The sequence below is a fragment of the Rhipicephalus microplus genome, chromosome 1, assembly GCF_043290135.1.
Source record: "Rhipicephalus microplus isolate Deutch F79 chromosome 1, USDA_Rmic, whole genome shotgun sequence".
Lineage (NCBI taxonomy): Eukaryota > Metazoa > Arthropoda > Arachnida > Ixodida > Ixodidae > Rhipicephalus > Rhipicephalus microplus.
The window spans coordinates 267,960,536-267,972,643 of NC_134700.1; the positions used below are offsets into that span (position 1 = coordinate 267,960,536).

The following is a 12,108-nucleotide window of genomic DNA, read 5'->3' on the forward strand; positions in this document are numbered from 1 at the left end:
TCGTCACCACCGCAAAGTTTCCTATGCACCAGGTTCTCTCGTACTCTTGTGGACCCCATGTCGTCACATCAGCCTCTCAGAAAAACTTTTATTTCGCTTTGACGGACCATACAAAGTCCTGCGCAAGAAGATCACCAACCTCACCTACGAGATACAGCGAGTCGTCGACGAAGCGCACTCAATGCCACCACCATCCACTGTTGTGCAAGTCGTAAGACTGAAGTCTTATGTGTCACCTAACACTCCCCTTTCGTGACAAGCGCCGGGTCGGCGCTTTAACGCCGCGGGGTAGTGTCACAAGGCAGTAGTGGGATTGGAGCATAAAGCGGTAGAGGGTCGCTGCTTGAGAGAAAAAGACTACGAAGTGGATAGAGACTGGTCCCAGACCGCCAATGTGCCAGGAAGCAGCTAATTCATAATCAGTCCCCCAAAAATTGGGCAGATTACAAGTTTATTGCTGCTACATTTAAGCGCACCGTGGCTAAAGCTAAAGAAGACTATGACAAAAAACATTTCGACTTTCTTTCCAAACCTAGAAATAAGAAAGCGTTATTCCGATATATGAGATCGCGCAAAATTCTGCCGTCTCTAGCTAACTCTGATTATGACAGGTTATCGACGGAAGAAATGACTAATTCGTTAGAGGCAATCGGAAGAGGTTTAGCTAACAGATTTTCGTCGACTTTGACAATCAACTGGCAAAAGTCCTCTATAAAGACTGACTACGAAAAAGTGACATTGTCCGAAATGTCAAGCGTAATTAGAAACTTACCCTCTTCGGCTCCTGGTCCTGACGGTATAACAGTTCCTATGATTAAAATTTTATTCCAGATATCACCCGGCGACGTCCTCAACCTTATAAACTATTCCTTAAGCAATGCCTGGATACCACATGACTGGAAAATAGCTAGAGTGATTCCCATATTAAAAAAACAAGGGTCAGGTTTTAACATTGACAACATCAGACCAATCTCTCTAACATCTCACCTGATCAAAATTATAGAGAGAGTTCTCAATAATAGAATAAAAGTTTGGATGGCTGACAAGCTAATATTGAAACCATTTCAAATAGGTTTTCGTAGCGAATGCTCAATTTGGTGTGCTCATGCCGACTTAGAGAGCCGAATACAGCTTGCCCGAAAAAGACGACAATACGCGGTACTAGTAACACTAGACATAGCTAAAGCTTATGATAGCGTTGAGCACTCAATTTTATTGAATTCTTTACACGAATGTGACTTTCCGCGATATATTGTTGATTGGGTAGCAGAGTTTCTAAAATCGAGAGAATTTTATTGTGCAAAGGATGGATGTCACTCATCTAAATTCAAACAGCAACGTGGAGTACCTCAAGGGGCGGTCCTATCTCCGCTGTTATTCAATGTGTTGATGAGCTCAATTCCCATTGAACGAGATATCACTGTCTACATTTATGCAGACGACATTGCATTTTTCGTTGCAGACAGTGACATTTATTCTTTGCATCAAAAATTGCAAAAGTACATGTATTCTCTTGAAATTTGGCTGCATTCAATTTCATTGTCTCTAAACATCAGTAAAAGTGCGCTCCTGGTGTTCCCTATAGCAGATTCTATTCAAATTTCAGTACTTTATAATCAGGAACCGATTCCACAAGTAGAGTCTATCAAATATTTGGGCATTATTTATAACGAGAAACTTAACTGGAGCCCTCACATAGACTATATCGTGGCAAAGGCACAACGAGCTTCAGGCTTATTGCGAAAGTTGAGCAACAGAAAATATGGGTTACGTAGACACACCTTATTAATGATATATAAAATGTACATGCGCCCAATACTCGATTTTGGGTGTATATTATTTTCGGGTGGCCCTACGTACAAAATTAAACCGTTAGTTCTATTAGAGCGAGAAGCGTTACGGTTGTGTTTGCGACTCCCCAGGTATGTCGCTATTAATGTACTATATCAGGAAGCTCGCATACCAACTATTCTTTGCCGATTCCGTATCTTAACAGTACAAACATACTTGAAATTTTACGGCTTATCAGCGAGACGGTCTGCATATGCCTTTATTAGTGACCCCGACGCCTTCTTCCTCGCTCACTGGCCATGCTTTCGTACTCCCCAGATTATTTTTGTACAAAAGAAACTTGAAAGCATAAAGGTGGATATCAGATCGGTAATTGGAACCAAAGCATTAAATCACAATATTACGATAGAATGTGATGAAATTTTTCCCCCACTATCTAAGTTTCAATCTTCGAGTTACTTAAATGACAGGTTAGAAGACTACATAGCTCATGCGGAAATAAAGAACATAATAGCCACAGACGCTTCTGTGAATAAAGAAAAGGCAGCAGTAGGAATCGTCTCAGATTACCTCGGTTGGTCATTCTCGGTAAGACTACCAGACTTCACTCCGGTTTTCGAAGCTGAGCTCCTGGCTATTATTTTAGCGCTACGAAAACTTCCTTCAAACGAAGAGAGTGCAATGATAATTACTGATTCTCTTTCGCTGTGTACTACTCTCACAGCTTCAGAACAATCAAGAGCTCTAGCGACATTACAAACATTAGTTCCACCTCATGTGAAGTTCCTGAAGTTAGTCTGGGTCCCGGGACACTGTGGCATACGGTTGAATGAAATAGCCGATTCACTATCTCGAGCCACACTTGATGGCCCTGTGATCTCGGTACTACCAGAATCGGAACACATAGTGTCGATCAGATATAGAAAATGGGCTATTTATACGGATATTATGGAAAATATTACTAAATATACGGACTATCAGCACCTAACATACCCCTGGAAACCTCAGTGGAGTCAATCTAAAAAGTTAGAAGTTATTTTAACCAAATTTCGATGTCGTGTCCCTCCATTAAACTTTTACTTGCACAGAGCTGGTCTGGCGATATCCCCCCTGTGTCCATTCTGTGAAGAAACGGAAACAATAGAGCATTACTTTATAACATGTAAAAACTATTCATTAATTAGGAAAAGACTTTTAATTGTTCCGTTTCAAGCAGTAGGTTTAAATTTAACTGCAGATAATGTTCTAAGTTTCGGTGCCTTTAGCTTGGGACATTGCCACAGGAGCGTATTCGATGCTGTATGCAATTTCATTCGAGAATCAAAGCGCATGTCATAATAATGCCTGCTTAAATATATTTCTGACGACACTTGTCTAATTTTGAATGAAATTTGCATATTCATTTGATTGTGACCGGGTGAGATAAGCTCGATTGTCTGGTCTACTCAAAATTTCTGCCTTCCACTGTAGTATTACCTCACCTTTTCTCTTCTTGATTCAATCTTCAATTATTTGTTTAGTTTAATATTCCTTTTTAGTTAATTATTATTTTCTATTACATCATTAGTTTTTTTCATTAAGGATAAACCTTTTAATATATCTCATATAGGATACTTCTAGATTTCATGGCCAATCCCCCATAGTGGGTATGTGCCAGTGCGAAGGGGCAACAACAACAACAACAACAACAGGCATTGCTGTCGCGCGTAATCATCGTAAATATCGGCAAATATACGTTTCCTTGTAAGAATATGTTTGCATATCGATCATTACAAAAGTGTAAGTGGAAATAAATCGCATCACTGGGCCTGAAGCAAGTCTTATATTTATGAATACGTATACTGTAGTGTTCGTGTGTATTGTTGTGTTATGCTGTTCGGTTCAGTTTCGATTTCAGTTTTAGTTACAAGGTGGCACCTCGCAAGACAGTGATGTATTGTGACATGCACCGCTATGGTACATATGAGGCAAATGTGTACATAGTTGTAAATAAATCAGTTGGTGACGAGCAGTTGTTTAGACAGACGTGTCTTTCACTTGTCTGCTCTGCCTAAGTCATGGGTGGCTGCGCCGGCGTGCTGCGGCGCTTCGTTCTTCATTGTCGGTGTCGTGGCCAGTTCAATCCCGACCCAACAATGTGTGCGTATTGCGCACGCGCTGTTAATTCTTGACAGCTTTCAAAGTGGGATCTTGAGTGCTTGTTTCTTTCAAAGGATCTTTTCTTACCGGAACCCGAGTGCGGCCGTACGGCAAGAGGCGAGATGTCTCTGCGTGGGCCCAAGTCATCCCGGTGCGCTCCCAGCATCCAAGGAGATCCGCACGAGAGTGGCCGTCCGTCGGGAGAAGACCAAGTCTGCCACGCGGGCTCCTCAACTGGGGTATCCCTGCAAGGAAGCGAAAGCACCGCTGCTGTTTCCAACCACTGTAACCAGACTGAAATGGGTTATGCAAGTTGAGGCGCAGAAACTTAGCACTTTGAACACTGGATGATGTATTCGTTTATGAAATCAATGCTCTCAGGGTGCCCTTATGCAATTACCTAAGACCACAAGAAGGTGGTGGTGATGATAATGCCTCAACTATGGCTCACACCCACTCAGAGGGATGGGCCAAGAATTGGTTATATGAATTTTTACACCTTTCAAGTAATAAATAATACTAATAAAAGGAGGATTGAATGTACTTAAAAACAAAAAGAGTGCAATAATACCTTTTTGCTATTTCGACCAGACAGTATAGTCTACATGTTGAATGTAAATTACAGCAGTATTGAACATGTCTAAAATTTATGTTTTGAATTTGCTCATCAATGCTATCATAATACATATACAAATAGGAATTTGGAGGCACATTTGTTTTGTTTCATGAAGATAACTGCACACGGCATCAAAGGCGTTCCTGTGGCTGAAGCCCAGAGCCGAAACACCAAAGGTAAATATGTTGTCAATGGTGGAGGTCAGCCCTATAGCTTAGTGAATGGGATGACAAGGAGTCGTTTTCTTAACAATCTGTAACGGCGGCAAGAGAAAAAATAATGTTCTATTGATTCCACTGGGTCAACGCCGCCGTCATCACAGTCGATGTGATTGATCCTAGCTCACCTCGAAAGACTTAACAAGGTCTCACGCTGCCTCCAAGGTCTGAGTCATTGCAAGTTAGCACTGCCTCCGTGATCACCCACTTTTGACCAAGCGACGATTCATGTGATAACGTCGTCACATGTCGTGAAATCACCATACCGTCACGACAACGTCATCACGTTGTTATGGTTTTTTTTGCATGACTCGTGTTCACGCCGCCGATTCCAACGAGGGATTTTCGCGTTTAGTGAAGCATATCTACGACTTTCGCATCAGTAATAAAGGGGAAAGGATACGGGAAAATGAACGAAACGTCTGTTTATTCGGAATCACCTTGGTGGGGCTTTGCGCGCGCGCACAAGCCAGGCGACGGCGGCTGCGAGGGCGAGGGCAGCCAGCACGGCGCACGAGCATCCGGCCACCACGACCAGTGACCGGGAGGACGAGGAGGTTGACGAGGCCACTGGCGAGGGCACGAAGCCGGGAACCTCGTCCGGGGGCTGCACGTCTACGAAGAGGGAGCGTCCATCAAACCACCAGTCCTGAACATCACGCATCAATCACACAAGGTGAATGTATTCTAAAGGGGCAAGCGAAAAACAATATTTGTCGTATTAGTAGTTACTCTTTCAGGATGGCCCCGCCGGTGATCTAGTGGCTAAGGTACTCGGCTCCCGGTACTCGGCTCCTGGTCTAGTGGCTAAGGTACTCGGTCTAGTGGCTAAGGTACTCGGCTAAGGTACTCGGGATCGAATCCCGGCTGCAACGGCTGCATTTCCCATAGAGGCGGAAATGTTGGAGGCCCGTCTGCTCAGATATGGGTGCACGTTAAAGAACCCCAGGTGGTCGAAATTTCCGGAGCCCTCCAATACGGCGTCTCCCATAATCGTATGGTGGTTTTGGGACGTTAAACCCCACTTATCAATCAATAAATCAACTCTTTCAGGATACCAAAAACACCAAGCTTGCTGCAAAAAAACGCACGCAAAGAAAGTGCGGTTTGCGACGCCGCATTGAAATTCCCGCATCAGTCGCCATGACGTCATAGATCATGATGGCGTTTGCTATAGGGCCCAGATATATCCTAATAGGTAAAAATGGAGTACTTTGTATTCTGACGGTCCCAGAGACCAAGTTTCAGGAAATTTCTTCGTGTGAATATCTTCAAAATACGACGAAAACACTTCGACATCCGCGATGTTGGAAATTTCGGCGAGAAATATAAACCGGTAACTTTCGACCTTGATTGGCTCGTCTATTTAAAAAAAAAAACATATTATGGTGAAATTACCAGCACTATAGTGTTAACCGGCACTCTGGGCGGCCAGGGTTTCGACCATCAAACTCCTCTTGGCGGTCTAACGTACCCGGGCGGCGCAGGGTTTCCCCTGCGCGTTCTCTGGACTACAATAAAGTTAATCGAACAACAACTACTACAGTTTTCAGAGTATAATTTGTAACTCTAAAGTAAATTTATTGTTTCACCAAAGGTGCTACGATCGCCAGAAGACTAAGAGAGAAGCCACCCGTGTGCTTCCATTACACATGATAAGGGGAGTTGCATGTAGCACGGCTGCCGAGACTTGCTCCGCCAGTCCTTGGTAACCCGATAGGATACTACAGCGAAGTTGGGAAATACTGACTTCTCAAACAGAGACGGTGTATGAATTTCTTTTCATGGCAAGATGTAGCCGGTGAGAGGAAAAGCTATTTATCTATCTGTTTGCAGTTTGGTTCAGAAGCTGCACGGCTGCGTGCCACCTTTTACACCTTTTATGTGACTTTGCGAACCACGACAGTGGGGCCGTTGCCGAAAGCGGTAGGAGCCGTTCGCAGGACGCGCACAGACAGGGCTGACGCACCGATTGCCACGTGCGCGGCGATAACGTACCTCTGGCGCAAATCTTGTTCCGCGGCAGCGACACGGAAGTGTTCGCCGGTCGGCCGCCATAGTAGGCCGGCGGCAGGTCGTAGCCGGCCGCCTCTAACAACCGGCCGTCGGGGTGGAAGAGCTGGGCGTCCGGCGGCGAAACCACGGACACGTTGAGCACAATGCGCACGGGGACCTCGGCACTGGCGAGGCCCGTGCAGGGGAGCCGCACGCGAAAGCTGCGTGGCGCCGGCGGTAGCGTGCCCCGTGACGGGACGTCCAGCGACGGCACGCCTAAGGCACGGTGGCCACGGCCTTCGTTCACCTGCGGTACGTTCGGGGCAATGCTCTCACCCCGACATGCTCGCTGGCGTGACATCCTAAGCGACAGGATTTTTGGCCAGTCAGTAGCGAAAATACCGTGGACTACATTCAATTTTTCTGGACTATTTTACGGATGCGTTGTAGTTATGTGTTATCTTGATATTTCGTACCTTAAACGACTAAAGTATGCTCTACGGTGGACGTAGACACATGAAAACAGTAGGGTTGCTATACATTGGACGTTTCGCGACCGTTTCTATTCACATCACGAGATAGATAAAATCTGGAAGCACTATAGTTTTTAATAGCCCAACATGGCGGTACCCGTATGTCTTACGTAAAATCGTATTTGAGATTCAGCGTTAATCGGCACTGGACGTGTCAATAGACTATAACCTTAGCATTTTTGTCATTGATGGCGTATCTTTGCAGTTGGGTGATATAGGGGATGCCGCCGATACTTTTGTATGCATTTACATACAAGTGCTCACACGAATACACATGAAGGCAGATCGGCCCTCCCGTCCCCTCCACTAACGACAAAATTTGTGGCTACGGCGTTACGCGGGCGATATGACCTGGAAATGCTTGGCAATGCGACTTCGATTCCTTAACCTAACCTTGCACCGAAACATTTTATTTTCGGCTTTTTCTGACCCTGGGACATTTAACCTTTTACTCGCGTCCATGCATGGTTGATTTCATGAACTATAGTTATAAGCCTGCGCCACTTATTGTACGTGTTTTCCACGTTCTCCCTTTGAGTGCGCTGTCATCTGCACCCCTCAGGAATTTCATTCGGTATGCAAAACAGCAGAATATTGAGAAGCGCCAACATGGGTCGAAGAAAAGGGCATAGAACTAGAGCTTTGTCCAGTGGTTTTTTTTTTCTTTGATTATTTTGGCGTTGTACAATCTGTAGGAAGCAGTTGAAGTGAACACGCTGCCAACCCATACCCAGCACACGTTCCTGAAACTTACAGCAAAATTCAAGGTGCGTCCATATGCCGACATGAGCAGAGTGAATTTCTATAGCGGACAAGATGATGCGCATCTTGTCCGCTATAGAAATTATTTTGGGTGAAAGTAATTAAGCCCGGGTAGCTTATAGGAAACAAGGACGACATAGAAGAAAAAGACACACAAACATTAACCAACACAAGGTTTCTTCGAGTAGGAGAAAAAGCGTGACCCAATGCTTTATGTTGATGAATGCAAGATCGGCCAACATTCCTAAGAATGCTGATCGAGAAGCTTTTCTTCTATCTTCATTGGAGCGCCAAAACTTGCATCGTGGGCCGTGTGCGCGTGACACAGGCACAATACACCTGACACCATAAGTACGCGCTGATGGGGGCGTGCAACAACTCGCTCTCTGGATTCCGTGCCGACCGGTTGTGCCCCCGCGATCTCCGACGACATCGCAGCTCTGGCGGACTGGCTACGCCATCTCCTGACGCCGACAAGAGTTCTCGCTGAGTGGCGTCCCGTCCTCGGACTCCTGCGACCGTCTCCATCTTTCCTATCTCCTCCTTACTTCCGTCGTTTTCTGTCGTTCGCTGTCTTTGCGGCTCGCTCTCTCCTTCATCTATCTATTTACCTTTTAATCCTATCTTTTTAATCCCTCCTTACCCCCATCCATCGTGAGCTACTGCTGAGGTGTCGCACTCCGATGCAGACAGTTACGGGGTTCACTTTTCTATTGTTTTCTCTTTAAGAATCACATAGGAAGAAGCGTACAACAACGTACCTGCACGTCCAGTGCGTAGGCAAGCGGCAGTGACCCGAGCGCTTGCCAGACGAATTCCAGCTCGGACACGTTGGCCGGCACGGGAACTACAAAGCCCAGAGCGTATTCGTTGCGGCGCCCTTCCTTAACGTAGTACAGCTCCACGTCCAGGCCTGCAATCGAGAAGAACGAACGGTTCGAAGCATTTTTTTTCTCTTTTTCGAAAAAAAAATATGTGCGTGCACCCGACATGCCGCAAGATATGTGGAAAGTATACTCAGCCTTATAGCAGTCGGGTCAACTTGGTAATGTCGCTTGGCGTAATGACAAGGGAGTCCAACGGAGTTCGCGAATTCTCGTGTAACGACAGACCATGGGGCGTAGCCAGATTTTTTTTCGGGAAGGGGGGAAGGAGTAAACCATACTTTGTGTACGTTCTTGCGCACGTTTGTATGTTAAGCGCATATACTATACGCAAACGAAATTAGAATATTGGAAATTTTCAGGGTAAAGATTGAAGCTCCCCCCCTCCCCCGTCAGTCACTTGTTCCATGTTTGTCATCATCATCATCAACCTGACTACGTCCACTGCAGGACAAAGGCCTCTCCCATGTTCCGCCAGTTAACCCGGTCCTGTGCTTGCTGCTGCCAATTTACACCCGCAAACTTCTTAATCTCGTCTGCCCACCTAACCTTCTGTCTCCTTCTAACCCGCTTCCCTTCTCTGGGAATCCAGTTAGTTACCCTTAACGACCAGCGGTTATCCTGTCTACGCGCTAAATGCCCGGCCCATGTCCATTTCCTCTTCTTTATTTCAACTATGATATCCTTAACCCCCGTTTGTCCCCTAATCCACTCTGCTCTCTTCTTGTCTCTTAAGCTTACACCTACCATTTTTCTTTCCATTGCTCGCTGCGTCGTCCTCAATTTAAGCTGAACCCTCTTTGTAAGTCTTCAGGTTTCTGCTCCGTAGCTAAGTACCGGCAAGATACAGCTGTTATATACCTTCCTTTTTTTTATTTATTGATACTGCGATCCTTTACAAGATCATAGCAGGGGTGGTACAAAACATAAACATAAACATCAGTGGAAACAGGCAAACAAACAATCAAAAACAAATGTAATACAAACTTATGTAACTGATAGCTGCCGTGATTCTTCGAGACAAGAGAATCAACAAAAAGCAAGGTACAAACATAGATAACAATCATTTCTGCAGTGACTCTTCAAATGCAGACAATGTATTTAGGGTAACAACATCGTTATGTAGACTATTCCAATCCACGATAGTCCTCGGAAAAAAAGAATATTTGAAACAATTTGTTCGTTGCATCAATGGAGAGATAGTAAGATTGTGTCTCCGTCTTGTTTCGTAACCCAATGAAAAGTGAATGATATGTGATGTGTCAACTGCATAGTGACCTTTTATTAACTGGAAAAGAAATTTTAAGCGCAATATTCGATTTTGGTCCGAAATGTTTGGAAATTTGCTTTCCAAGAGAAGTTTTGTAATTGAAGTAGGACCGTACGAGTTATAAATGAACCTAACAACCTTTTTTTTGCACCCTTTCAAGTTTTTGAATGTCAGTCTGAGTGAACGGGTCCCATATGACCACAGCATACTCCAGTATAGGGCGGATAATGGCATTGTAAGCGAGGAGACGAATACTTGGTGTGGTTGATCTTAAAGAACGTTTTAGAAAAAAAAAGTTTACGGAGAGATTTAGCTACTACAAAATCTATGTGCTTTGACCAGGATAGATTTTTTGTAATCCAGAGACCAAGGTACTTGTATTGAGTTACTTCTGACAGAATTGTATTGTTGGTAGAGTACTGGAACAAAAGAGGTTCTTTTTTAAGGGTAATTCTCATAAAAACTGTTTTAGCGAAATTAACAGGCATCTGCCATTTGTCACACCATGAAATTACTTTTAGAAAGTTCTGATTTAGTTTAATTTGATCGTCAACTGAGGTGATCTTTTCATATAAGACACAGTCGTCGGCGTACAACCTAATGTGAACAGAAAGGTCAGCGACGATATCATTTATATATAACAGAAAAAAAATTCCTCTTGAGGAATATTCCTCTTGAGGGATAGTGGCAATCTACCTGTCATAATTTGAGAGTGCTTGCCGAATGTGCTCCACCCCATTCTTATTCTTCTAGTTACTTCAATCTCGTGGTTAAGCTCTGCGGTTATTACCTGCCCTAAGTAGACATAGTCTTTTACAACTTCAAGTGCACTATTACCTATCTCGAAGCGCTGCTCCTTTCCGAGGTTGTTGTACATTACTTTTGTTTTCTGCAAATTAGTTTTAAGACCCACCTTTCTGCTCTCCTTGTCTAACTCCGTAATCATGAGTTGCAATTCGTCCCCTGAGTTACTCAGCAATGCAATGTCATACATATCTCCATGTTTGTAAACAGTGGTAATCATCACGTGATCATAGAGGACGGTGACGAGCTTGCACCACAGAACACCTACCTTGCACTTTGTCTTTCTTTCAATCTTTCCTTCCATCTTTATTTCTCTATACTTCTTTCTCTAACTGTCTCTCTATTTCTCTATATCTTTCTTCCCATGTCTTTCTTGTTCTTTCTTTGTTTCTTTTTATTTACTTATTACTATTTCGATATAGCTCTGTTTCTTCTAGCTCTTTTTCATGTCTATTTCTTTCTCTATTTATCTCTTTTTCTCTGTCTTTATTTCATATATTATTCTTTTTCTGTCTCTCACGTTTTTCATGGGCTCCACTTCTCTGAGGAGAGTTTCTGTTTAACGCTCGCACCTGTTGTACTCAATAGTGAGGCTCACCTAAGATTTACGGCGCACCCACCTGTCGGTTTTTGCGAACACCTAAGTTGTCGCAGCTGGCGTGAACAGCTCCGCTGTTAGAACTGCGCATCAGGAACCCGGATGGAAAACCCTAGTCAATTCACCGGAACCACCACATATATAGACGCGTTTCGTCAATAGAGGCGTGAATCAGGCGGGGGCGTAGCCAGACATTTTTTTCTGGTGGGGTGGGAGGGGAATGGTCAATTGTCTTTTGTATTTATTTATTTTTATTTTCAACACATAGTGTTAACCCTTTGTAGGGTTCTCACGGGAGTGAAAGCAAAAAGAAAAGCACAAAAAAAACGGCCACATCAAAAGTAACAATACAATTTGGTCGGGGCAGCGTTGCTGAACAAGCACAAGTTAAGAAGAAGGAAACTACATGCTTGAATAAAGTGACAGTGGACACGTTAATTTTATACAATCGTAGAAACGGGCTAGAGAAACGTAAATGGTCGTGCGCGTGCTTTTTAT

At 44.2% G+C, this 12,108-nt stretch overlaps 1 protein-coding gene across 1 annotated transcript in view; it reads right to left on the reverse strand.

Moving 5' to 3' along the window:
- The window catches only part of dnt (tyrosine-protein kinase Dnt), a 39,645-nt gene that overhangs the window by 18,796 nt on the left and 8,741 nt on the right, over positions 1-12,108 (reverse strand). Inside the window, exons 2-5 of the mRNA XM_075894223.1 lie at positions 8,816-8,967; positions 6,763-7,066; positions 5,205-5,379; positions 4,018-4,175 (exon numbers count right to left, since the gene is read on the reverse strand). Coding sequence (XP_075750338.1) covers positions 4,018-4,175; positions 5,205-5,379; positions 6,763-7,066; positions 8,816-8,967 — 789 coding nt within the window. The remainder of the gene's footprint in view (positions 1-4,017; positions 4,176-5,204; positions 5,380-6,762; positions 7,067-8,815; positions 8,968-12,108) is intronic.